Below are 23713 nucleotides of genomic sequence, written 5' to 3' on the forward strand. Positions count from 1 at the left end.
GATGTCTGTGAGAGTATGGATACAGGTGAGCTGGAGATGTGGCCGTGCTGCCTCAGCCTGTGGGAGGAGGTGTAGAGGGTTTAGCAGGCTGGAGGAGGACACAAGCTACAAGGTAGGAGAGGAAGGGAGGGCATCTGTGTGCTAGGGCATGTCTGAGTCCACCTACAAGCCTTCCTGAGTGGGTCATCAATCCAAAATGCCTGTTGGACTGCCAGTGAATTATTTTTCAATTCTCCAGGCCTCCATAAACGAACGCCTGAAGCAGCTCCAAGATGCTCACCGGGATTTTGGACCAGGCTCCCAGCACTTCCTCTCCTGTACGTGAGTGAGTCCCACTGGCTTCTGCCACGAGGTTGCCTCTGCAGAGCAGCCTGGGCTGTGGCACAGGAAAACAGGGTGCAAAGTCCTGTTGCTGAGCCCAGAGCCATGCACGAGGCTGGAAAAGTGCCCAGGCTAGTGCCTGGTACACGGGAGCCAAACCAAGAGGCATCTCCAAAGTTGGCGTTGTGCTGTCTCACCTTGTGGGACCAAGGGTGGGACGTGAGTGTGGTTTCCCTTCAGAGCACAGAGCTGTGACACAGCAGCAGCTCCAGGGGACACTGGGACTGTGTCAGCCTCAGAGCAAGACAACAGATGGCAGGAAAAGGCCATCCCTAGTACCCTTGTGTTAGTTATTTGGAGGCGAAAAATGTACCTTTTCAGGAGGCTTTCATTCTTTTGGTGAGGCAGTGGGATTCAGTTTTTACAGATCAGAGCTGGTGGCTTGTCAGCAGCTCTCAGGTCTGCAAAGGGTGGTGGACAACAGGTTGTTCTCCAGAGCCTGGGGTCTGTCCTTGGAAATGCTGAGCCCTGAATAGTGTCCAGATATCAGTGGGATTTGTTGGCCTGTGCTTCTCTGCAGACTGCATACTCCTATCTGAAAGGAAGAATGACTGTTCCAGTTGATGGAATTGATATGCTACCTGTGAAAAAGGAAAATAACTGAGGGTTATACCACGGCTTCCACCCTCTATATAGCATAGGGTGACAGGCAGCTGGTATGGGATGAATCCTCATCTTCCCAAGATGCTGCAGCTGGCACACAGAGCAGGAATAACAGGAACAACAGATGCTTTGGGTGTCTGAGCCTGGTCATAACAGGCAGTGCTGTGTCTGCGTGCCCAAATCTCATCTGCTATGAGCCCTGCCCACTGATGACCACAGGGTTCCCTTGGGCATCAGGAAATCAGGAAATGTCTGTTCCTGAGTTCTGAGCTCAGCCAGATGCAAAGCCCCTGGCTTGAGAGGCAAGATGTCTCTAACAAGACCAGCAGTCTTGAGCCTTTTTTCTTTTCAGCATCCCCTTGCCTGCACCAACACCTCCAGCTGGTGATTTGGGGGGCCACAGTCTTTTCAGAGGCAACCACCTGTTGGCACAGTCCTGCTGGGCTGGCATCAGAAACTGCATCAGCTTAGAGGAGCATTTGGTGTTGATCTGACACGTGTTTCTCTCCTTGCAGCCTCTGTCCAAGTCCCCTGGGAGCGAGCCATTTCCCCCAACAAAGTGCCATACTACATCAAGTGAGTGTTCCCAGACACAGCCCGAGGTCTTCTCTGGCCTGGTGGGAACAGGAATTGGGCACCAATTGGAAGAGGGGGGCAGTGAACAGACTGGAGTGAGAACTCGCCTCCAGTGAAGCAGGTCTTTCTCAGCCTGGCAGATCCAGGCTTTCCCTGCCTGCTGGGATGCCCAAGATGAGGGGAAACCCCAGCTGGAAGGAGAGGGGCTGGCAGCAAGTGAGGATGTCCTACTGTGGGCATCCTTCATGCTGCTGTGACTGGGGAGTGTGCTCAGTGGGATGCAGCAGTGTCTGCAGACACTGAAACACTTGCTCCCAGTGCTGGCCAGGTCCTTTTTTTTTAATCTCTCATGGTATCTTTTGGTTACCAGATTGACTCTTGGTCTCCATGTATTTTGCTTCCAGCCACCAGGCCCAGACGACGTGCTGGGACCACCCAAAGATGACAGAGCTGTACCAGACACTGGGTAAGGAGGCTGTCACAGAACCATTTGAGTGGTACTTGCCTTTTTGCAGCATGGGGTGCATGTGAGATTCCCCAGGCCTCCTGCTCCCCTCTGTGGCACAGGGTCCCCCAAAGCAGTGGGGTGTGACCCCTGCCAGGCTCTGCTCCTCACTCTCCTGTACGTGCTCTGGTGAGGCTGGGGTCTGAGAACTGCAGCTGCTGCTTCCTGCCCTGGAGATAAGGATGTTGTGCTGTGGTTTTATTTTTGTTTTCCTGTGCCACTGCAGCGGATTTGAACAACATCAAGTTCTCGGCATATCGGACGGCCATGAAACTTCGGCGGGTGCAAAAAGCCCTTCGATGTGAGTGTGGGAAGGGTTTCCCTCCTGCTGGGTCTCCCTCAGTGAAGGCATTAAACTAACAACAGCTTTTATCAGCACATCAAAGGCAGGAGGCACTAGGGGACAGGTAGCTGAGGCGAGAAACCAGGAAGATCAGCCTGGGAAGCTGAGCAAATCCACCAGTCTGTGTCAGTGCCTTTCTTTACAGGCTTGGGGTGGAAATGACCCAAGGGCAGGTGTTATCCAAAGAGGTGTAGAACAAAGTGGTCCAGCTCAGGGTTACAAAGCTGTGAGATCAGGCAGGAGCTCACCAAGCAGCTCCGAAGGAGCATGGAGAAGGTGTGGATGTAACTGAGATATGAAATCAGCCTCACTGGCAGGGACACAGAGGGCGTCACTGCTTACGGAGGAGGAAGGGAGCCAATAAACCTGACTTCTGCACTCTTGGTGGAAACTGGAGGATTAATAGCCAGGTGAATATGATATGACAGGAGTTCAAACATCTCTGCAAGAGGTAGCTGCTCCCTGGAAACTGCTGAGGAGTTTCTGGTGGAACTGGCAAGCAGGCAGATGCGAATCTGATAGATGCAGCATCCTTGGCTCCTCAGAGCTTTTGACAAAGCCTCTCACCTAAGGCTCTGTCAAAATGAAGCAGCAGCAGGCTGAGGGAAATCCTCCTCCTGAATTAATTGCTCATGAAGGGGAGGAGGTACAGCCAGGCAGCAGTGGGGTCCCAGGCAGACCTGTGCTCTTTGACATCCTGTGAAAGGGCTGGAAGAAAGCAATGAGTTAGGGTAAAAGGAGATTGGGTTCTCAGTGGGAGTCAAACCCTGGATATGGAGTATTTTCATAACACTGTGGTGATCAGGCTGTCCTGCACCCAGGGACATTCAGAGATGATGTATTGTAAATGGAAGAAAGAAGCAGTTAGCTTTTGCCACCCTATTAGGTGTCCATGCAGCAGCAGGCAAGATGTGGAGAGGAAACAAGTGAAGAGCAAAGGAGAGCCCTCCTGTGTGCTGTTTGTGCATCTTTGGTTGTGCATCTCTTGCATCTCACATACTGCACTGTTGCTTCCTTTCCACCCCAGAAATGACTTGAATAAGTGCTCTTTATTCAAGGTATACTTGAGAAAAGGGCAAGGAGGATGCCAAGGCAGCTTTCCCATAATAAGTTTGGTGGAGGGGCTGTGTAGGGAAGAGGCAGTGAGGGATAGATCAGAGCCATATGCAGTCGTGGGCAGTGTGGACACGAGGGTGGGCAGGAGCAATACTCCCTGTCACAGAAACTGGGGCTTCCCAGTGCAAGTGTAGCAGCTTTGACAGGAGAAGGGAGCATTTTTCCACAGAGTGAAGTTACAGCATGGAAAAGGCACACAATCCCCTGAGTACTGTGAATATAAATGGTCTCAAAGATGGAAAGACTTTCAGGAAAGAAATATTGCTGGTTGCTAACACGGTAGCACGTACAACCTGCAGCCACAGAAATCTGAAAGCAGAACAGCCAGGGCAGCTCACACTGTCGTAACCCTGTTTTGGGGTTGTGCCTTAACTCCCTTACCCTGTCAGAGCTGGAGACAGGAGTGATCCATCTCTGGGCAGTTGCTTGTAGGGTCTGTGTGTGTCTGTTCCCCCTCACCTCCCCATGCCAGCCCCACCAGGGACCTGGCACATGCAGAGGGGCCAGTACTGGGCTCTGCACAGAACCTTCCATGGGTGGCATTTTCATGGCCATGGCTGGACACAGCAATGAGGAAGGAAGGTCACAGAGAATGGTGGCTCAAGGTGGATATGTGGTATTTTGGGAGAGGTTTACAGGCAGAAGAAAAAATTCTAGGAGCTGCACCCACCCTACCATCATCTTTCCCAACACAGTGGGACTAACACTGCCCCAGGTTAGGGCAGGACTGCATCTCTTTCCTCTTGATTCTCACCTCTCTCATTTCTCCTCTTTCCCTCTGATCCCTCTGCCTGTGCTTTCTGTGCAGTGGACATGGTCACCCTGGCCACGGCTTTGGAAATCTTCAATGAGCACGACCTGCAGCCCAGCGACCGGGCCATGGATGTGGTGGAGGTCATCCACTGCCTGACCGCCCTCTATGAGCGGCTGGAGGAGGAGCGGGGCATCCTGGTGAACGTGCCCCTCTGCGTGGACATGAGCCTCAACTGGCTGCTGAATGTCTTTGACAGGTACCTCTCCCTCAGTGTCCCCCAAACTGCGAGGCTTCTATGCCTGGGAGGAAACCTCTGTGCTGCTCTTCCAGCTGGCAATGCTGCAGAAAGGTTCTGGCTGCTGGGGAGGGAGGCTGCTGTATATTAGGTGTATATTTGCCTTGATGACCCCTCTGCCAAAAAAACCCCACCCTGAGACATTTGCCGACCTGTGCAATATCTTGCAGTGGCCGCAGTGGGAAGATGAGAGCTCTCTCCTTCAAGACGGGCATTGCGTGTCTGTGCGGGACAGAGGTCAAGGAGAAGTTCCAGTGTGAGTCCCTTGTGTCCCTCCCGTAGAGCCTGGTGTGAATTCACCTTGGGAAAACAGGAGTGGTTTTGTTTCCTGGCTTAAACCTTCTTTGCCCAGGAAGAGCAAAGAAACAGCTTCCCTGCAGTGACTAAGCTGCTTGCATCATCACCTCTCCCTCCCTCCCTAGGCCTACGCCACCGAAATTAGAAGGCGTTTTTGTAGACTGATGCTGCAGTGCTCTTGCTTGCATGGCACTGAAAGGAACAGTGCAAAGAAGGCACACAGGAAAATTATCCAGTGCTTTCCAGAAGGAAAATACCAGGGGATGCATGGCTGGGGGGAAGTAGATTTCATGCAATTGCTTTCCTCACTGCATTTTAACCATGGAATATTGTGGAGGGGAATGTTGTGTAGCATAGGGAGTACAAGGTGTTAAATAAAGGGATTGGGCTGATTCACAGAGGATAGCTAGCTGGGGCTGTTTAATAAATGATGTACGTTACCTCTTTCCAAAGAAGACATTAAACTGGTTATTAAGAGCTGGAAGGATACTGGTGAAGGTTATTTAATCATAGCTCAAGTTTTTTCTCTTATTGGAGCTCTCTGCTGGAGGCAGTCTGTTGGATCTTAGAAACCTGGGTTTTTTGAGCTTTCTGGCCCTGCCCCCTGGAGAACACCGCTTTTGACCTGAGGCCTTGGAGAAGGCTCCAAATTTGAGTGATGGAGTTAAAATCACGGGTGTGTAGTTAAATAGAAGTGTGTGCTTTCACATGGTGAAGGGTTTTAAATTTGAGATTTTTATAATATAGTAATAGGTATGGAACAAGATGGAGGATTTTAGGTAGTGTCTCTTTTGGTGCTCATCTTCCTTCTTCATGGTTTCAGGCAGTAGTTTCTGGTTCGACAGTGCTGCACTGAGGGTCACGGGAATTTGGTTATTGGGTTAAAAGTATAAATAATATAGGTGTTATTTCTCTATTGGACTGTTTAGCTTTAAGAGACCTTGTAGCAGTCAGTGGGGTCCCTGGTGTGACCCACACACTGCTCCCCTGGTGCTGGGGTGCCAGCTGTGTGTGCCATGCCCGCAGATCTTTTCAGCCAAGTGGCCAACGCCGGGGGACTGTGTGACCAGCGGCACCTCGGCGTCCTGCTCCACGAGGCCATCCAGGTCCCACGCCAGCTGGGGGAGGTGGCAGCGTTCGGGGGCAGCAACGTGGAGCCCAGCATCCGCAGCTGCTTCCGCTTTGTGAGTGTGGGGCACAGCCCTCGCCCCTCTGCAGCACTGTGCTGTGCATCTGCACCCTGCTGCAGCTAGGTCCCAGCTCTGAGCAGCCCCTTCCTCTCCCCAGAGCAATGGGAAGTCTGCCATTGAGGCGTCCCAGTTCCTGGAGTGGGCCAACCTGGAGCCACAGTCCATGGTGTGGCTGGCGGTGCTGCACCGGGTGACCATGGCCGAGCAAGTGAAGCACCAGACCAAGTGCTCTGTGTGCCGGCAGTGCCCCATCAAGGGGTTCAGGTAAGGGTTGTGATAGGGGGCCCTGGCCCCAAGGGGAGTGCATGGTGTCCTGCAAGAGACGGCCGAGATTGCTTTGCTCTTGGGGGAGCCTGCAGCTCTGCAGTTTTGGCAGGGCAGAGCAGGTGCCAACTAAGGGGAAGGAGCCGAGTGCTTTTCTGGGGACTTCAGCCATTAGCACTGTGGATTCACTGGGGCGTTAGAGCAACACAGGCCACCTCTGTCCCCTCCACTGACATCTTCTTGGGCTTTAAATATGTGTTTTGATGACTTCCAGTGCTTCCCTATGGCCTCTTGACCTCTCCAGGTATCGGAGCCTGAAGCAGTTCAATGTGGATATCTGTCAGACCTGCTTCCTCACCGGGCGAGCCAGCAAGGGCAACAAGCTGCACTACCCCATCATGGAGTACTACACCCCGGTATGGAGCTGGACTGGGCTGGGAGGGCCCTGGCTCAGAGCAGAGCCCCCTGACGGCAGCAGTCTTGTGATGTTTAGGCTGGTGCAGCCCCATAAGTGGATCCCTTGTGTAGTTTTGTACCCTCTGCATGCTGGAGGCTGTCCCTGCTATTCGGGGGCTCATGATGAGCAGGATGCATGGTCCCTAGTGCCCAGACTGGCCTGTACCAGGCCCCATGACACGCTCATAGAGCTGCTATGTGCCCTCCTTGCTTCCTCTGTTTTATCTGCCTCTTTCCCCATGGAGCTCATGCCCAGCCTGAGGGGATATCTTATTGTGGGTGCTGAGCTGTGGTCCCCCACTTTTTTCATTAAACGGCACCTTTGTCATATTTGTGTCTCTGCAGACCACATCCAGTGAGAACATGAGAGACTTTGCCACGACACTGAAGAACAAGTTTCGGTCCAAGCAGTACTTCAGCAAGCACCCACAGAGAGGTTACCTGCCCGTCCAGTCTGTGCTCGAGGCTGACTTCTCTGAGACGTGAGTTGGCTGTACCCTGGGTTATGTCTTTTGGCCCAGAATGAGACATGGATGGAAAGAGCATCTCAGCTCATACAGGGCTCCTGGGGGAGGGCTGGAGGAGCACTTGTTCTGGGGGTGATCTGTCACCTTGTTCTGGAAGGCACAGAGATTTCAGTCTCCCTCTCCAGCCCATCCCTGGCTCTTCTCAGCCAGGTGAGATCAGTTTCTCCCAAGCTGTGCTGATCAGTGTGCATCTCTTGCAGCCCAGCCTCCTCCCCGATGTTACCACATGCTGACACACACTCCCGGATTGAACACTTTGCCAGCAGGTACCACTACTGGGCTCTGCTTCTTGCTGGGGCACAGAGCATGGCCCTGGTGGGGGTGTGGGGGGGCTTTGGGGCAGATACACGGTCACAGACCCCTCCACCTGCCCCAGCATGCTGCAAAAGCAGGAAAACCAGCCTGGGACGTGGCTGATGCTGTGTAAATCGGCAGCAAAGATTGTGCATTTGACAGCAGATATCTTGGTGATGCAGCAGCCTCCATGTGCTGTCCTGCTCTTTCCAGTATGAGCTGCTGGATGCATTCTCAGCAGGCACATCCTTTGGTGCCTTGTTCTGCTCTTTGGCCTCACCAGAGCTGTTTGCCAGCTTCCCACTACTGCTGCCTTGTGGTTTGTAGTGCCTCTGCCCTCTCTGTGGGGACCCAAGGGGTACAGGGAGCCTGTACTTGTAGGTCAGGTCCTAGGCTGGAGCTGGAATTCTTATACTCTCTCCTTTGCTTGTGAGAGAGGAGGCTGAGCCAACTGCACAGCAGCAGCTCTTTATTCTAGAGACTTACACCCAAAGCAGCAATGTATTTTGGTTTTTGAAAAGGCAAAACTCTCTAGAGCCTGTGCAGAGGGGCAAACTGGTGCAGGCCAGGTGGGAGACCCTGCCAGAGAGGAGTCTTGCAGGGGCTGCTGCAGGTAGGGTGCCCTGAGCAGACATTTAGGGTGTCTCTGATCATATCTCAACCTTTTTCCTCCAGGCTTGCAGAGATGGAAAGCCAGAATTGTTCCTTCTTCAGTGAAAGCCTGTCCCCTGACGACAGCCTGTGAGTTCTCCTTTCCTTTCTCCTCACCTCCTGATGGGTCAGGGCTCCTATGGCTCTGTCTATGCCTAGCCAGAAATGTTTTCCTTCCCTGTCCCATTGAATGAGAGGCTCTTGGGCACCCCCAGCTATTGGGATGCTGAGCCCCTTCTGAGCTCTAGGCCTGGAGCAGCCAGGAGCTCCCCTATGAAATTGCTACCCTCCATGCTGTCCTTCCCCAAGGGCACATAAATCCCATGACTTTCTAATGAAGGTGTTTCTCCCCCTGCTGGAACAGGGATGAGGACCAGTACCTGCTGCGCCATTCCAGCCCCATCACTGACAGAGAGCCTGGGGGCAGCCAGCCAGTTCCAGGAAGCCTCAACATGGATGACAAGGGAGAGCTGGAGAGAGTCCTGGCCCACTTAGAGGATGAAAACAGGTAGAGAGACATGGGCAATTCTGAAAGTGGGAGTTATACCTTGAGAGGGGGAAGGGACTGGAGAAGCCTTGTAGAGCTCAGAGTGGAGCCAGGGGATGCTGCTGGGTCTGGAGGTGGGGATTGCAGATGCTGGGAGGGCAGTTTGGGAGGGTGACTAAGCTGAGCACTAGAACTCAGTGAGGGTGTGCTCTCCAAGGAAGGGAGATGACTCTATTCCCCAAAATATGCCTTCCTACATCCACAGAACCCGTTCCCTCCTGAACCCCAAGCAGGTTGAAGTGAGCCCAGGGCACTCTGTCTTTCTTGAGCCTCTCGTGAACAGTGATATTGCTGCTCACACAGGGTGAGGCTCTAGGCAGGGCACACCAGCTCAGCAGGAGGTGACGCTTTCCCTGCCCTTGTTATCAGCCTGTTGGGAAGTGGTTGCGTATCTGCAAAGCCCCTGTGTGGGGTAGAACCACAGACACTCTGCAGTGCAGCGTGCTGGCCCTTGAGCTTCACAAACGGCAAAGCTTTGTCTGAGTTGTGGGCCATCCCCAGAGTGCAGCTCCTGGGTGTTTCCAGCAGTCTCTAGGATGGATTGAGGGGATGCTGACCTGGGCTGTCCTGCAGGATCCTCCAGGGAGAGCTGAGACGTTTGAAATGGCAGCATGATGAGGCAGTGGAGTCTCCAACCTTGGCTACAAGCTCTCCTGAGTCAGTGCAAGACCCACGTAACGACGAGCTCCTGGCAGAAGCGCGAATCCTGCGGCAGCACAAGAGCCGTCTGGAGACACGGATGCAGATCCTGGAGGACCACAACAAGCAGCTGGAGTCACAGCTGCACAGGCTGAGGGAGCTGCTGCTACAGGTATGCTCAGAGCAAGGGTGGGGTAGGCTTTGCCACAGCAGAGCTGTGACAATGGCACAAAGGGGATGGGCGGAGCAGGGGAAGCCAAGGACAGAGGATCAACCTTCTGACAGCAACTCTTCTCACTCCAGCCTCCAGCAGAGTCAGAAGGCAATGGTTCAGCAGCCTCTTCCTTGGCCTCATCTCCACATCAGTCAGAAGGTAGCCAGGCAAAGGAGAAGGAGCACAACACCCCTGACACTGAAACTGCAGGTGAGGTCTGGGCTTGGGCTGAGCTCCTGGCCCTGCTCCCTTGTTTCTATGCTGCAGGGAGCTGCCTGCACCCTGCCGTCCTGCAGAGATGCTGGCAGCCAGGTGGATGTCCAGAGAGCCTTTCCATACCCACCTGCCCTCCTTCCCACCACAGATGAGGTGGAAGCCAAAACCCAGGAAGTCAGCATGTGCCTGGAAGACATAATGGAGAAGCTGCGGAGCGCCTTCCCCAACTCTCGAGGTACTTGAGTGAAATCCTCCCTTACTGCTCCCTCAGGTGAGGTTTTTCCCACAGAGCCCTGCCCCGATCCCAGCTTCCCTGCGACAGCTGATGACCCACAGTGCTTCAGCCAAGAGCTTTGCTGCTGCAGTGCTGCTGGGACGGGTGGACTGGGAACAGAGGAGGAGGAGGCTTCACACCTGCAAGGAGAGGCAATCAGAGCTGCCAAGAGCACAGACCAAACAGATCCCTGTGATGAGCTGCAAGGCATCCTCCTGCCCTGCTGAGGACTCTGCTCCCCACGGGGCTCCTACTGTGAGGATGGACAGATCTGCCAGCACCACCTGCAGTGACAGCTTAGAGCCACCTCCTGGCTCCATCCCTGTCCAGACCCCTCTGCAGGAGAGGTCGAGGCCCCAGTAGCCTGGTGAGATGGAAGCAATGGTTCAGGCTCTCCTGGCTGCTCATGGACGGCTCTTCCCAGCAGGGATAGAGACTGGGGGGATGTGTGTATGGATGGTACTCTGCTCATCAGTGGGTTTTGGTGTTAGTCATTCTGCTCTTTCCCTGTATGCTCCAGTGCAGGAGCAGCATTTGGTCTCATGCCCAGGCTGCCAGAGGGAGACATGGCTTGGTGCCAGCACTAACATAAGATGGTGGTTTGCCCATGCAGATTCTTGCCCACTTTCTGCCATCCTTGAGCAGGATCCTCCTGGCTCTGCAGCAGCCCCCTTCTAACTAGGTGGCTCTGGGTCCTTTTTTCCTGACCTGTCTATTTCTCTTCCAGGTATGACCTCCCTTATCTAACACCTCCTGTGAGCCAGAGGCTTTTCCTAACCAGCTACCTGGCTGCTTTCTTCCCCCTCTCTCCCTGCCATGCTCTCTGTGCTGCAGCAGACCTCACACAGACTCCCTCCGAGCTGGTGGTGCAGGATGCTTGCCAGCTCCAGAAGATCTCAGGGGAACGTAGGTCATGCAGGAGTGGGACTGTGGGCTCCCCAGGAGGCTGGTTTGGTCACTCAGCCACAGTGCCCAAGCCTGGGTGGGATGGTTCAGAAGAAAGAACTGAAGCCATGAAAACTATCTGTCTCCCCTGGCACACACAGGCTGCTGCCTTTGCCTGTAGCCCTCGGGGGATGCAGAGCTCAGCATCCCACTCTTCATTTGTGGCCAGGAGCCTCCGGGTGTGTGGGCACCAAAACACTCTTGGAGCCAGACAATTTTTAAAATAACTCTTTATAACAGTAAACCAGCTGCCAGCCTTATAGTTTGAACTCTGCCCCCCAAGGCTTTGCAGCCAGCCAGGCACATACCACCAGGAGAGAGTCTGTGAGGTTTGTGGAGTAGGGATTGAGTCCATGTTAGAGCTTCAGCCCAGCTATTAGCCTTATATTGAGAGGGTCTTTATAACAGAGCCTTATTGTTTAATTTGCATATATTTCTATATATTATATATATATACTGTACTTAAATACTCTCATGGACTCACTCTATTAAACTCGAATACCTTAAGTGTAGCTGCCCTTCCCTTTCAGACCAGCCCAACTCCTGCTCCCAGGGGAAGCAGCATCTTCCCTGTTGCTGGTGCTGCCTTGCAGGGCTGCCATGAGGGAGCTCGGTGAGGGCCGGACCCACAGCAGCTTCTTCATCCTGCCTGGTTTCCTGGGGATCTGTGCCTTTGCCATGGCGCAGAGCCTGCACAGACCCAGCTCCGTGCCTGGGGAGCCTCAGCTCCTGCAGGGAGGGGTTTCTCCAGCCATATTCCAGCCCTGAGGCCACCTTGGTCTGACCCAAATGTGGCAGTGTGGGTGGGCAGCAGGACAGGCAGGGCACACCCTTGCTGCCCTGCTGCTGTCCCAAACTTTGAGTTGAGCTGGGGGGCTGGAGGCCCTTGTTGGAAGCGGGTCCCATGGAGCAGGGCAGGGAAGCTTTTCTGCCAGGGAGTGGTGGCTCTTGGTCCCCAGGGATCCCTCGGGCTGTCTGTCTTGTGCTGTGTTATGTCGAGAAAGAGGCAGAGTCAGGTGCTGCAGGGTAACCCAGAGCAGGGTCTGTGATGGCCCTGGTGCTCTGGAGCCACAGGATGTGGAGAGATGAGAGGCTTGAGCCCTCGGAGCAGGGCAGGACTGCACATAGAGGTGAAACATCCGATTTAAACTGGGCTTGCAAGGACAGAGCTAGGGCTGTTGTTGCTGGCTGGGACAGGACCCAGTGCTGAACTGTCCGGGGAGGGTGTGACCAGGGCAGGGTGTCAGCCCCAGGGCTGTGGGTTTGGCTCTGGGGTGTTGGCAGAGGAGAGGAGCAGTGCCCACACCAAAGACAAGGCGGTGTCAGCCTTACAGCCGGGGGTATTCAGCAAGTAGTGCTCCAGTGTCTGCTGGCAGCAGCGTGGGTGGCTGTCCTTGCTGTCCCCTGTCCTGGCCAGGTGAGTGGCAGGAGGGCAGTGTGGTGGCATTAGGATGGCTTTGGACATGCTGTGTCAGGCTGCAGGTGAGAGGGACCACAGGCCAGCCTGTGAGACAGCTGGACCCCTCTGTTATCCCAGGGGCAGGATGGGAGCAGCGTGGGGAGCAGCAGAGTGAGGTTTGGCCTGAGGGTGTGGTCCAAGGAGTATCCAGCCTTGGGGGGCACTGGGGGAAGAAAAAGGGCAGGATGAGGACAGAGCTGCTAGCCCCAGTGCCAGGTGTGGGGAGCAGAGGTGGCCAGGTTGGGTGCTTGGGCTGTGTTTGGGAGCCAGGATGTATCAGGGAGGGGAGCAGGCTGGCTAATGCTCTGGTAACCATGTACTGTGGTGCTGCTGTCCTCCCTGCTTTGTGGCATCTTTGCTCTGGAAAGAGAATAAATTTGTATTTATACTGAGACCTGGATCAGTGCTCTGGCCTCTTCTGTCCATGCGTCTCGGCTGAGTCAGCTCCTGTTGCTGTGCCATCCTGGCACGGCCCCTGCAGGGCTGCTGGGACACAGCCTGCCCTGTGCCACCCTGGCTGTCCACACCACTCGAGGCAGAACAGAAACTGCGAGCAGAGCCCCAGGATCCCCAGACACAGCTGTGTCCCCCAAGCACCATCTTCATCCTCTTCCAATGAGGTCTCCTCAGGCCATGTGGCTGCCTGAGGGTTGGGACAGGAGCTGTGTGGGGATAGTCCCTCTTTCTCACCCGGGAACTCTGTCTGTAGGAAACCCTTCAGCCCCAGGCAGGAGGTAAACAGCAGTGGGATGCTGGGCAGGCAAGGCAGTCCTCTCCCTCCTTTCTCTCTGGAGCTCCATGAAGTTTTCAGTGCCCAGAGGTGCCTGGGTGCCTCAGTCCCAAGTGCTGCCCATGTTCACTGTGCCTTTGTGGCACAATAAAGGATTCAGATGAAGAATAGTTTAGGTAGGGCTGGGGGCTGTCGGGCTCTCTCCACTTCCCAGACTTGGCTGATGGTGAAGCCTGCCCAGGACAGACAATTTTTGGGCTGGACCTGCTCTCACCCCATCTGGAAGGGCTGGCAGTGCCTTACATGGTGCCACTGCAGGGAAGTTTGGGGACACTCACGCAGGAGAGATTCAGGAGCTTAAGGGGGGTGAAATGCAGCCTCCTTAACCCCCCCTCTCAAGAGCAGCACAAACTGCCCCATCCTTGTGCCGCGGGCTCCAGGGCAAGGTGAAAGGTGTGGAATGTGATCAGGGAAGCTGGTCACGTTCAGGAATAAATCCAGCCCACCGTGCCAGAGAAGAGATTTTATTTCTCAGCCAGCAGAGCTCGGTGGCGCCTGGCTGAAAGGCGCTGGAGCCCAAGAGTCGGGGCAGGATGAGCACAGCATTGTCCCCGTGTCACTGCTTGGCCAGTCCCCAGCCTCGGGGCTCCCTTTCAGGGTACAGGAGCCCTGCTGCCCGTGCTGTGCCTCTTTGGCAGTGGCCTGGCAGCTGCTCCCCCAGGCAGGGGTAACTGGCCCTGCTCAGGGCTGGTCACAGCCCTGCTCTTCGCTGCACTGCTCCAGGGGTGCAGCACCCCCTTCTCTGGCTGCTATGGGGCACGGGGGTATTTTTGCTCCTCCACCCAACTCCTCACCTTCCCCAGGGGTGAAGCTCTCTGGGGGAATGTTGCCTTCCCCAGCATTTTCATGTCCTCTGCCTGCTCCCTGCTCCCTGCAGCTCAGCTCTTCCAGAGCCTCTCCAGACGTTTCATCCTCCAGCCCTTGGGGCCCCTCAGCTGGACACAGAAGTGGGGCTCTCTTTGCCTGAACCTGGGTCTCACTCCCTGTGCCAGCTTCCTTTGTTCCACTGGCTCCTTGCACTAACCCCTGCACTAGCCCTGCTGCCTTTGTCTCCCCTATTGCCCCACATTGCCCTGCTTCAGGCTTTTCTATTTTTGCTGGTAGACACTCTTTCTTTTTGTCCTTCTCCACTTTCCCTTTCACTACTGCCTCCTCTTCCCTCTCCTCTTTTTCTTCTTTGTTTTCTTCTTTGTTTTCTTCTTCCGTTTCTTTCTTCTCTACTTCTTCACCCTCTTTTAATTGCTCATCTTCTTCCTCTGCTCCTCTCTCGACCTTCTCCTCCCTCTCCCCTTTGTCTTCCTTTTCTTCCCTGTCTACCACCTCCTCCTCCTCCTTCTCCTCCTCCAGTTTTTCATCTTCTTCCTCTGCCCCCCTCTCCACCTTTTCCTCTTCGCTCTCCTCTTTTTCTTCTTCCTCTTCCCTCTCCTCATCTTCCCCCTCCTCCTCTTTCTTATCTTCCTCCTCTGTTCCCAGACTCTCTGGCTTTGCCCCACAGGTGCCCAGGTTTTTTTCTTCCCCCACTCCTATCCCACCCTTCCCTTCTGCCTCTTCTCCCACAGGCTCTCCCCGGGCTTCTTTTCCTCCTGGTGCTGCCCCTTCCCCCTCAGCCCTGGGGGTCCCTTGTTCTGCCTGGGGAGCCCTGCGTTGTTCTGTTACTTCAGTCTCAGCACCCTGCTCCCCCTGCCCAGGAGGGGTCTCCCGGACCCCAGCCTCACCCTGAGGTGCCCCATCACCTATATCCCTGCTCTCCTGCCCCTCACGGACCTTCAGACCCTGGGATGACTGGAAGAGGCCCTGGTAGCGCTTCCGATCCTCCACGTGCTTCTTCCTCATCCTCTCCCCCAGCTGCTTCAGCTCCTTCTTCACCGCAGCCGCCATGGAGGGGTCGAGGTGAGCCACGCGCTGGAAGTCCTCCCGTGCCTCCCTCTCGTTCCACACAGCAGCGTGGGCCTTTGCCCGCTTGAAATAGGCCTTGGCATTGTCTGCCAGGAGAGAAGAGCATTCAGCTCTTCTCAGAAGAGCCCAATGGGTCGTGCAGCTCAGGGTCACCAGCCACAGGAGCTGGAGACCCTGGGGACCAGGGGACATGAAGCACATGGGGAGGTGGAGTGTGAGGTGGGCACACCTGTAGGGAGGGCAGGGAGACGTGGGCTGTGCAGGGCAGCCAGGAACAGGAAGTGCAGGGATCATCATGGGAAGGGGAAGGATGGTGTGGTGGATGAGAGGACATTGTGGGCACGGGAAACTAGTGCCATGCGCACTGTCATGGGCAGGGCAAACTGGGACACAGGGATCCAGATGATAAAGGTGCTATCACAGGCAGAGGGACACAGGGCCCACTGGGTGGGGGATTCAGAGGATAGAGTCCCTGGGAGCCACGCGCACAGCAGGGGTGGGATGCAGGGCACAGGTACCATTGTGCTTCTGGAGAAGCTCCGTGGTGTGCTCCAGCACCTCGTAGTACTCGCCGAGCTCCAGCTGGCACTGGCAGTAGTTGAGCACCAGCGGTGTGACCAGGCTCTCCAGCTTCAGCCAGCCATCCTCCCACGGCTTCTCCTGCCCCACAAGCAACCCAAGGGGATGGCTGTGTCCATCCCCTCCCAGGCACCCAAGGCATGCAGGGAAGCACTTTGAGGTGTGACCTGGGCAGGGGTGGGGAGGTGTTGGTCCTGCTCACCTTGGCCTGGAGGTTCCTGAGGCAGATGACAGCCTCCTGGTACTTGGCCGCCGCCTGTGCAAACTCCCTGCGCAGGACGAGGCGGTTGCCCTCGCTGTGCAGCACAGGCACTGCTGCCAGCTTCTCCTCCTTGCTCATGGCCCAAGTGTCACGTTTGTACGCTGAGGGGTCCTCCACCTGCACAAGCAGGAGAAGCTGAGCAGCCTGTCCCAGCTGTTCCTGCTCTGGCAGCCATCCCTGCCATCTCCTTACCCGGAACAGCTCCATGATGAAGATGAGAGGCTGTGGTGTCCGCTGCAGCTCGTCCAGGTCATCATAGCCCGTGCTGTGGTAGTCAAACATGTTGCCCATGCCACAGCGGTGCTTCTGGCCTTCCAGGGGGTCCCGTCCCTCGGCAATCCTCCGCATGCCCCTGGAGACCAGGGCATACATGCCTGTGTGCTGCAAGGAGGGTAGCATCCCACTCAGCCCTGGGGGGCTGTCTGCACCCCCTTGTCTGGGGCAGCCTCCTGGCGCTGAGGCCAAGTGACACCCTGTGTTTGCACCAGACAAGGCTGGAGCATCTCTGGGATGCATGGTCCTGTGTCCTGGTTCTGCAGGAAAGAGGGAAGTGGGCATCTATGGACCCCTCACTCACAATGGCGTCGCACCAGAACTCTGCCACCTCCCCAATCCTCATGGAGCTGAGCAGTGTCTCCCAGATCTCCAGCTTGAACATCTTGCCCACGATGATCTCCATGGGCATGCCAGCTTCCCGGCTGTCATCGATCACCGTCCGCTCAAAGTCATCCTTCAGCGTCTGGAAGTGGAAGGTGAACTGGCCCAGAGAGAGCCCAGTGTGAGACTCCCCTCAGCATCCATGATGACTTCAGCTCTGGTGTCAAGCCTGCTCCCAGCACTGTGCTGATCTGACTGGCAGCTCTCCCTCCAGAGCAGGACATTATGCCTCCTGCCCACTTGAGACAGTAAGCAGATGGTCAATGTCTTAACATCCATTCATGCTATAGCTTGCTTCTCCCTATGGATCCCCCTTTATAACCCAGTGCAGGATGCTCTCACAGCGTGCCCCAGTGCTTGGTGGAACCCACAGTGATCAGAGGCTGGAGAATCTCCCAGGAGCAACCCATTGGCACATCTCACTCCTGCTTGGCACATGGCAGGAAAGGCAGATCCCACCAGGGCTGCTGAGCTCTAATGGTGCCAGGGGGAGGAGGTGTCACAGGCCCAGTGCAAGGTGAGGCCGTGGGCACTGCCAGCTGTCACTGTGAGAAACGTGGCTGCCTGTACCCAAACCAGCCCTTCCTAAACCCCTGTTGTGACAGCTCTCTCTTCCCCAGACCTGGAGCTGGGCTGTGAACCATAATGGGCAGGGGTGTCAGACTCACTCCCTCTCCCAGGGCTCTGGAGGAACAACCCAGACAATTTACCTTGCTCCCGTCCTGCAACTTCGGTAGCTCCCCTCGGCCTCCATGCAGAATCTTCTTTTTGACCCCTTCCACATTCAGCAGGTAGGTTTCCTCCATGGCTGCTCACAGATCACACGTACCCCAGCACACTAGAGCTCCACGTCTTCCTTAGTTGTCTCTTTCTTGACTACGTGGACATACACATCGTTTTCTAGGGCTCCTGCTGATCTTTTCCTTTCAGTGCTGGGGACAGAGCCTTCTCCCCCTGCCTGTGGGCTGTGAGGGGGGTGTCCCCTCCTAGCACACACTTGCTGAAGCCCCCGGTGTCCTCTGTTGCTTTCTGTAACCACCCTTCTAATCCTCTTCCACCCTGTCAGGTTAATCTGGGATTTGCCTGCATAGTCTGTGAGGAATTACAGGAACTCCCTGATCAGGAGGGCCTTGTTCCTCCCACCGAGTGACAGCATTTTTGACCTAGATCCACAAAGACCACTTTGGGGAAGGAGCACAGCAGTGCCCCACCAAAAGTGCCCAGGCATGGCTCCCTGCCAGGGGCTGTGTGGTTGGGAGACCACAAAGGAACAGACCACAGTTGAAAAGGAAACTTTATTAATAGAGTTTGGTTTGCAGATATAAGCATTCCTCAAACAAAAGAACAAACTCTTACCAGGCCACCGCCCATCAAGCCCAAGACTCAGTAGGATGCAGAAACCAGCACAATGCTGTCCCAGGGAGGGCAGTGCTGACTATTTACAGTAAATCTGTTGTTTTGGCTGGTCTCACAGGCATAGCCCAATTCTTTAGCTCCACCAGCCAAACCCAGCACAGTGGTTGTGAAATCAGCTCTGGACACAGACCCTCTACCACTGCCCAGCAGCACATGTGGCAGCAGAAGTGTAAAACTAAAGTCAAGACTTCAGTGTGGCAGGTGACCACCACTTCCAGCTCTGCTCACAAAGACCCAGGCCCACTCCTCACTTCTCCATGAGGGACTCTAGCTGCTCCTGCAGGGAAGCCATCTGGGGAGAGTGAGTGAGATGTTACAGTAAGGCACATCTGGAACCCCAGACAGCCCCAGCATTTTTGTGTTCTTGCATATATTCTACCCACACCAGTGGCTGCTCTCCTTGTGTGTTGCCTGGAGCTGTGCTTGGGCTCCTCTGGGACATAACTGGCACTGCCCATAAAGGATCTGAGAGTGAGAATCTCCTGCCTTGGTACCTGGCTGGAACAGAGCTGACCAGGTAGGAAATCTGCCACAACCCCTACAGCCACTGCCTTCCTTGTACATGGGTGCTAACAGGTTTGTGTTCTGTGTTTTACCCCAAGAAGCAATCCTGGCAGCTCTGGACTGACTGGACATGTTTTGGCTCCTCCAGAAGGAAGGCTGCAGTCAACCCTACTCCTTGTATCTCCTTCTGCCGTGGGAAGCTCCTTGCAACTACAGATGAGGTACAACCCCATCTGAACTGTAACACTGGAGTTCAGAGCTGCTGCTGTGGTAGAAGACTCGGGGAATTCTGTCAGGCCAAGCCTAGAACAATGTTGTGCCCCAGTACCTCCCACTCCACTGTGGGAGTTTCCTCACCTGCTGCTTCTCTCGCTCTTCTTGCTGCTTGAACTCATCCAGCACGGCCTGGAGACGGGTCTGCAGGTACAAACATGGAGACCACAGTTACCAGTGTGTTCTCAACAGAATAGGTGCTGCTACAACGTGTCAAACAGTGCAGTGACAACACCCACTTATCTCCTCCAGTTTCACAGATCACTCTGCCTCCACGGGGAAATGCTGGAGTGTGTAGGGCCACAACTATTTTTAACCCAGCAGGCAAAGGCTCCTGGCTTCTCCAAAAATCAGCCTGCTGGATCTAATGGTGACCCAGCGTTAAGCAGGTTTGAAGAGACCCCAGGAGAGCTCTCACCTTGAGGGCAAGGTTCTCCACCTTCATGATGAGATCTTCCTGACGCTTCCTCCTGTCTTGAGTTTCCTGGAGTTTACTTTTGAGGTTGTCAATCTGTTTCTGGATGCCCATGGCTGGAAGGGAGAGTGAGCTCAGAACCAGACCAGCAGCAGAGCTGGGAAGCACAGCCTGCCTGGCATCCCAACAATTCTGCCACGCTCTGCTGGCCACCCACCGATCTGGTTGGACCCCTCATTCTCCTGCTGCTGCCCATCAGACTCATTCAGCTTGTCCTGCAGTTGTCTCTCCAAGTCTTCCTCAGTATCCATGATGTTCAGGTCTTCATCGTCGTGATGATCCCTCTCATCTTCATCTTCACTGCTGCTGCTGATATCATTAAATATCTCCCGCAGTTCATCGTGTTCTAGGTGGGGGCAAAAGAGTTAAAACACAGCTGATGACCTGGCAGTGCCCTTTGCCTGCCAGGGACCACATCTAGAAATAAAACAGCCTTCCCCACTGCACCTGAGGAGCCATGGCCTTGCTTGTGTCCTGACATCCCTGGGGAGGAGATGTCCAGGCTGGTGAGTGAACCATGGTTATCCACTTCTTTTGTTTCATCTTCAGCAATGACTTCCCAGCCTGACAGCAGGAACAGGTGAGTCAAGGGAAAAGGAGGAACTTGGAAGATGCAGTTGTGATTGAGAGGTTAAAAATGGCAGATCACTGCCACTCCAACCAGTCTGGCCTTGTCCCTATGGATACCCAGGATGAAACATCCCAGACCTCTTTTCTGATGACTTCTCCTCTACTATTTCAGTTCCTTCTCAGTACAACAGCACAGTCCACAAGAAAGGTCACCTTGAGGAAACAATAAGCTTCGAACAAGGCAAAGATGAAGCTCCAAAACTTCAGTTCCTCTCCTGTGTTTATCTCCCAGTGTCCCACATCCATGCAAAGCTCATCTTGTTTTTCCCAGAACCCCCAGGTCACACACGTCCTGTCCTACCCTTGAGTTTTTTCCCTACTAAAAGGATACGGACACTGACAGCCTCAGCATCAGTGCTCAGGAGACGCTTCACCTCTTTTTCCACATCAGGAGATTCGATATACTGGGCCAGAGAGGGGAAAGAGAACAGAGACACTGTTAAATGCCTTGTGCATGCTGCTGGTGCTGGCCAACTCCAAGCCTCCAACTCTGGATAGAGCACTGTTTTGAGGCCTTCTTATCTTCTGCTTTCTGCTCAGAATTTGCTCATATTTTAACTGTGAAGTAATTTATGGACACCCCTCCCAAAAAACAATCCATCTTTTTTGTACCTTGGTAGGTTGAGTGCTCTCACTTTTCTGCTTGTACTACGTATTTCATAAGAGTTTCTGTATCTATGCAGAAAGTCCTTGAGGTGTTGACGGTCAACTCAACTCAATTCAACTCAACTCCTTCCCATCCCACTCAAAAGAAGGCTTCATTTTTCACTTTTAAATTAGGAACTTTACTGCAGTGATATCAAATCTCTCCTGTGGGCTACAAGAATGTCTCAAGTAATTTGTTTCCCAAATGTCATGCAAAATCACACTCAACCCTGTTCCCAGAAACTGCAAAAGAGAGAAGAACAAGTCTTCCCAGCCTCAGGGTGCTGCATCTCCCCAACACCTTGCCTGGCTTGTGCATATGCACAGAGACAGTCTCTGAGCTCCATCTGTTGTCACTCCCCCAGCTGAAATGACAGTGGTACTATTTGGGGAAGGGAATGGGCCATGCATAAAGACAAGATTTAAGCTAGGAAAGCAAGAATGAGTGAAGCCTCATTTCCATGTGAGTCTTTCTTCCTTTCTTCTCTATGAGCAGGAGATGTGGTGTGGCAAGGCAGCCACAGGAATGAGGTCCAGCAGTACTCTGCACAGAGGATCTTCCCCTCAGAGGCATCTTGGAAAATACAGAGGAAGCACCTAAAGAAATGTTTAAATCTACTATCTTACCCTCAGCCTCATCTCGGGCTAGGAAAAGTGAACAAATGTTAAGAAAACACATGACTTCTGGGCCAATCACACCCATAGCTCTAATGTCTCTGCCCTCCTAGCCCTTGGGTATTTTATCTGCATCTGGGTGAGCAGCAACTCACCTTCTTCTTAGCTGTCTTCCGGAATCGCCGCTTCCGTACGTTTTTCAGAGGAAGAGTGACTGTGATAGAGGAAACAGATTTCTTGTGTCAGGCAGATGGCCCAGTGAGAGAAGCACGTGTCAGAAGGGAGAAGATCCCTTCTGCAACAGAGAGAGCCGTGGAAAGGAGCAGCAGCACTGCCAGCACCTGGCAGCTGTGAGCACCCTGCTCAGATACAGGGTATGGGGTGGAGGGGCTTGGCACAGCCTCTACTCACTGCCATGGTTCCATATGAATTTCTTCTCTCTGTCCTTGTCCTTCTTCTTGTTTGCCTTGGGGTCAGTGGCCACAGTTTGCTCTTCCAAAGGTGGGTAGAGATCACCATCCACAGTGCAAACAAGCATCTGTAATCCCCACATGAACACCAGGATGTGAAGGAACAGTGATTTCCCACTGCATGTTGTGAGCCAAAGGGAATCAGGGGCACAGGGTGTGGGAAACACAGCTGCACCCCCAGCTCAGCTGGATACAGCAGCAGTTAAGCTGCCAAAAGGGCAATCCCATTTCACACTTCAGGAATGAGGTTTCTAAACACCAAGTGGAATGGGGAATTTTAAACTGCTAATACTGTAAGATACAGGAATTGGGTATATTATAATAAGTGTCCAGTTGCCAAAGTGTATAAGGGTTTTCCTGGAGTGGAGAACAATGAATTAAGCTGTTGGTGCAGGAAGGAAGGACAGTTCATACCTGGCAAATATCTGCTGTCTTGTAGAAGGTTTTCTTGTCAATGGTTTTTAAGCTCTCGATGATGCAGGGCAGATCCACCAGCTTGGCTGCCAGTGGCACCCGGTCCACACGGACAATCCCATGGCGCCCATCCGCTGGGGAGAACCACGGGACAGGTCAGTGTTGTGGCACAACAGCCACCCTGGGCAATAGAGCCCTGGGCAGCAGGGACTGCACAGGACAACACATGCAAGTGGCACAGCTTCACCTGTGGACAGGCAGAGGGGCCTGGAGCAGATGCCCTGGTCCTGCTCACTCACCGTGCAGCTCAATGGTGAGCCTGTCCTTCAGGTTGACATTCCCGGACTGGACTGCTCGCCGCACAGTCGAGGCATATTCCTGAGAAGGGAATTCTTCAGGAGCGGGTGTGCTTCCTCCAAGAATCACCAAAGGCTTCTGCCCAACCTACCTAGCTTTAAACACCTGCCATCCACATGCTGGACGGCAACTGCAAGACCCAGGTGAACTGCACCCTCCTACCAACACCACGTTAACCCCGTGGCTCCACTGTTGCCAGTGCTCTCCATACCCCTGGCACGACATAGGTGACACTGGTGTGAGGTCCCTGACAGAGACACCTGCCACAGCTCCACAGAACTGTGGGCAGTTAGAGCTCCCTTCACCAAGCCCTTGTGGTCTCAGCAGGACACAGTCTCACAGAATCCCAGAATAACTGGGGTTGGAAGAATAGATCATCCAGTCCAATCCCCCTGCCAAGGTAGGGTCACCTGAAGCAGGTGATACATGTACGCATCCAGGCGGGTATGAGATGTCTCCAGAGAAGGAGATTCCACAACCTCCCTGGACAGCTGTTTCAGTGCTCTGCCACTCAATGGAAGGTTCTTCCTCATGGTGATGTGGAACTTAGTGGTGCCTTAGTTTATCATCCTGTCGCTGGGCACCAGAAAAACAGTCTCAGCTTTAAGCACCTAACAAACAGCAACGAGGGCACTTATAGCCACTGCAACTAAAGACCAATACTTGTTATATGCTCTAACCATAAAGAAAGGTCCTCCCAAACCCTCTAGGTTGTCTCTGAGCCTCCTGCTCTGAGTGGCAGGAGCACATCTCTAGGAAAGGCCGTGGAAAATCCGCTCAAAAGGGTGGGAATGGCTCCAAAACACTCAGCCTGCTTCCACATCACTTCCCAGACCCGCAGCTTCCCCACTGCCTTGTGAACCCCCCCTGCAGCCGGGGCTGGCCGGCAGGCCGGGCTGAGCCCGGTATGACCCGGCGGGGATCCGGACCGAGTCCTTCCCGGACCGAGCCCTTACCGGCGGCAGCCGCAGCACGAACTGGCTCTCGAGCTCGTGCGGAGCATCGTCCTTGCCCTTGCTCATCCCGCCTCCGCCGGCTCTGCCACCAATACGCCGTCACCTCACCCTCGGGAAGGCTCCTGCACGGAGCCCCCAGCCCAGCACGGCTGGCAGAGCCTCCCCCAGCCCCGCTCCTCTCCCGGGCGGGCCCCGCCCGCTCCGCGGAAGCCGAGCCCGGCGCACCGC

General features: G+C 54.5%; 3 protein-coding genes across 4 annotated transcripts in view; 1 reads left to right on the forward strand and 2 right to left on the reverse strand.

Moving 5' to 3' along the window:
- DRP2 (dystrophin related protein 2) overlaps window positions 1–12940 on the forward strand; it is a 33200-nt gene extending 20260 nt beyond the window's left edge. Inside the window, exons 8-24 of one of the 2 annotated variants that reach the window (XM_014877231.2) lie at window positions 239–317; window positions 1500–1560; window positions 1965–2026; window positions 2292–2366; window positions 4333–4534; window positions 4744–4829; window positions 5897–6054; window positions 6158–6324; window positions 6629–6740; window positions 7126–7262; window positions 7508–7573; window positions 8277–8342; window positions 8617–8760; window positions 9373–9610; window positions 9742–9862; window positions 10017–10103; window positions 10870–12940. In XM_014877231.2, the coding sequence (XP_014732717.1) occupies window positions 239–317; window positions 1500–1560; window positions 1965–2026; window positions 2292–2366; window positions 4333–4534; window positions 4744–4829; window positions 5897–6054; window positions 6158–6324; window positions 6629–6740; window positions 7126–7262; window positions 7508–7573; window positions 8277–8342; window positions 8617–8760; window positions 9373–9610; window positions 9742–9862; window positions 10017–10103; window positions 10870–10889 (1881 nt within the window). In that variant the 3' untranslated portion in view covers window positions 10890–12940. Of the gene's footprint in view, window positions 1–238; window positions 318–1499; window positions 1561–1964; window positions 2027–2291; window positions 2367–4332; window positions 4535–4743; window positions 4830–5896; window positions 6055–6157; window positions 6325–6628; window positions 6741–7125; window positions 7267–7507; window positions 7574–8276; window positions 8343–8616; window positions 8761–9372; window positions 9611–9741; window positions 9863–10016; window positions 10104–10869 lie in introns of those variants that run through there. The other variant, XM_088173317.1, reaches the window with a different exon arrangement.
- An 844-nt stretch (window positions 12941–13784) lies between these two features.
- LOC106853681 (peptidyl-prolyl cis-trans isomerase FKBP5-like) lies at window positions 13785–17884 on the reverse strand. Its single transcript, XM_014877079.2, has 6 exons — window positions 17441–17884; window positions 16651–16830; window positions 16266–16454; window positions 16014–16190; window positions 15751–15892; window positions 13785–15318 (listed from the first exon to the last, which is right to left on the reverse strand). Exons 1-6 carry the CDS (start codon window positions 17534–17536, stop codon window positions 14018–14020), a joined length of 2085 nt encoding a protein of 694 aa, XP_014732565.2. The 5' UTR covers window positions 17537–17884; the 3' UTR covers window positions 13785–14017.
- Window positions 17885–18011: 127 nt separating this feature from the next.
- TAF7L (TATA-box binding protein associated factor 7 like) lies at window positions 18012–23666 on the reverse strand. Its single transcript, XM_014877228.2, has 11 exons — window positions 23486–23666; window positions 22472–22550; window positions 22173–22306; window positions 21700–21826; window positions 21444–21502; window positions 20360–20432; window positions 19846–19962; window positions 19556–19744; window positions 19342–19454; window positions 19008–19067; window positions 18012–18438 (listed from the first exon to the last, which is right to left on the reverse strand). Exons 1-11 carry the CDS (start codon window positions 23549–23551, stop codon window positions 18394–18396), a joined length of 1062 nt encoding a protein of 353 aa, XP_014732714.1. The 5' UTR covers window positions 23552–23666; the 3' UTR covers window positions 18012–18393.
- Between the last annotated feature and the right edge of the window lie 47 nt (window positions 23667–23713).

The sequence above is a fragment of the Sturnus vulgaris genome, chromosome 14 (assembly GCF_052056855.1).
Source record: "Sturnus vulgaris isolate bStuVul1 chromosome 14, bStuVul1.hap1, whole genome shotgun sequence".
Lineage (NCBI taxonomy): Eukaryota > Metazoa > Chordata > Aves > Passeriformes > Sturnidae > Sturnus > Sturnus vulgaris.

Bases quoted from the DNA above. Each gene is read 5' to 3' on its own strand.
- LOC106853681 (XM_014877079.2), bottom strand. From the start codon at position 17,536: ATGGAGGAAACCTACCTGCTGAATGTGGAAGGGGTCAAAAAGAAGATT. The intron at 16,455-16,650 runs GTGAGTGAGGGG...CCCTCCTTGCAG, and splicing joins AGTTCTGGTGCGACGCCATT to CACACAGGCATGTATGCCCT. The intron at 16,191-16,265 runs GTAAGGAGATGG...CTGCTTGTGCAG, and splicing joins TCATCATGGAGCTGTTCCGG to GTGGAGGACCCCTCAGCGTA.
- TAF7L (XM_014877228.2), bottom strand. From the start codon at position 23,551: ATGAGCAAGGGCAAGGACGATGCTCCGCACGAGCTCGAGAGCCAGTTC. The intron at 22,551-23,485 runs GTAAGGGCTCGG...TTCCCTTCTCAG, and splicing joins TCGTGCTGCGGCTGCCGCCG to GAATATGCCTCGACTGTGCG. The intron at 18,439-19,007 runs GTGAGGAAACTC...CACTCTCCCCAG, and splicing joins AAGAGCGAGAGAAGCAGCAG to ATGGCTTCCCTGCAGGAGCA.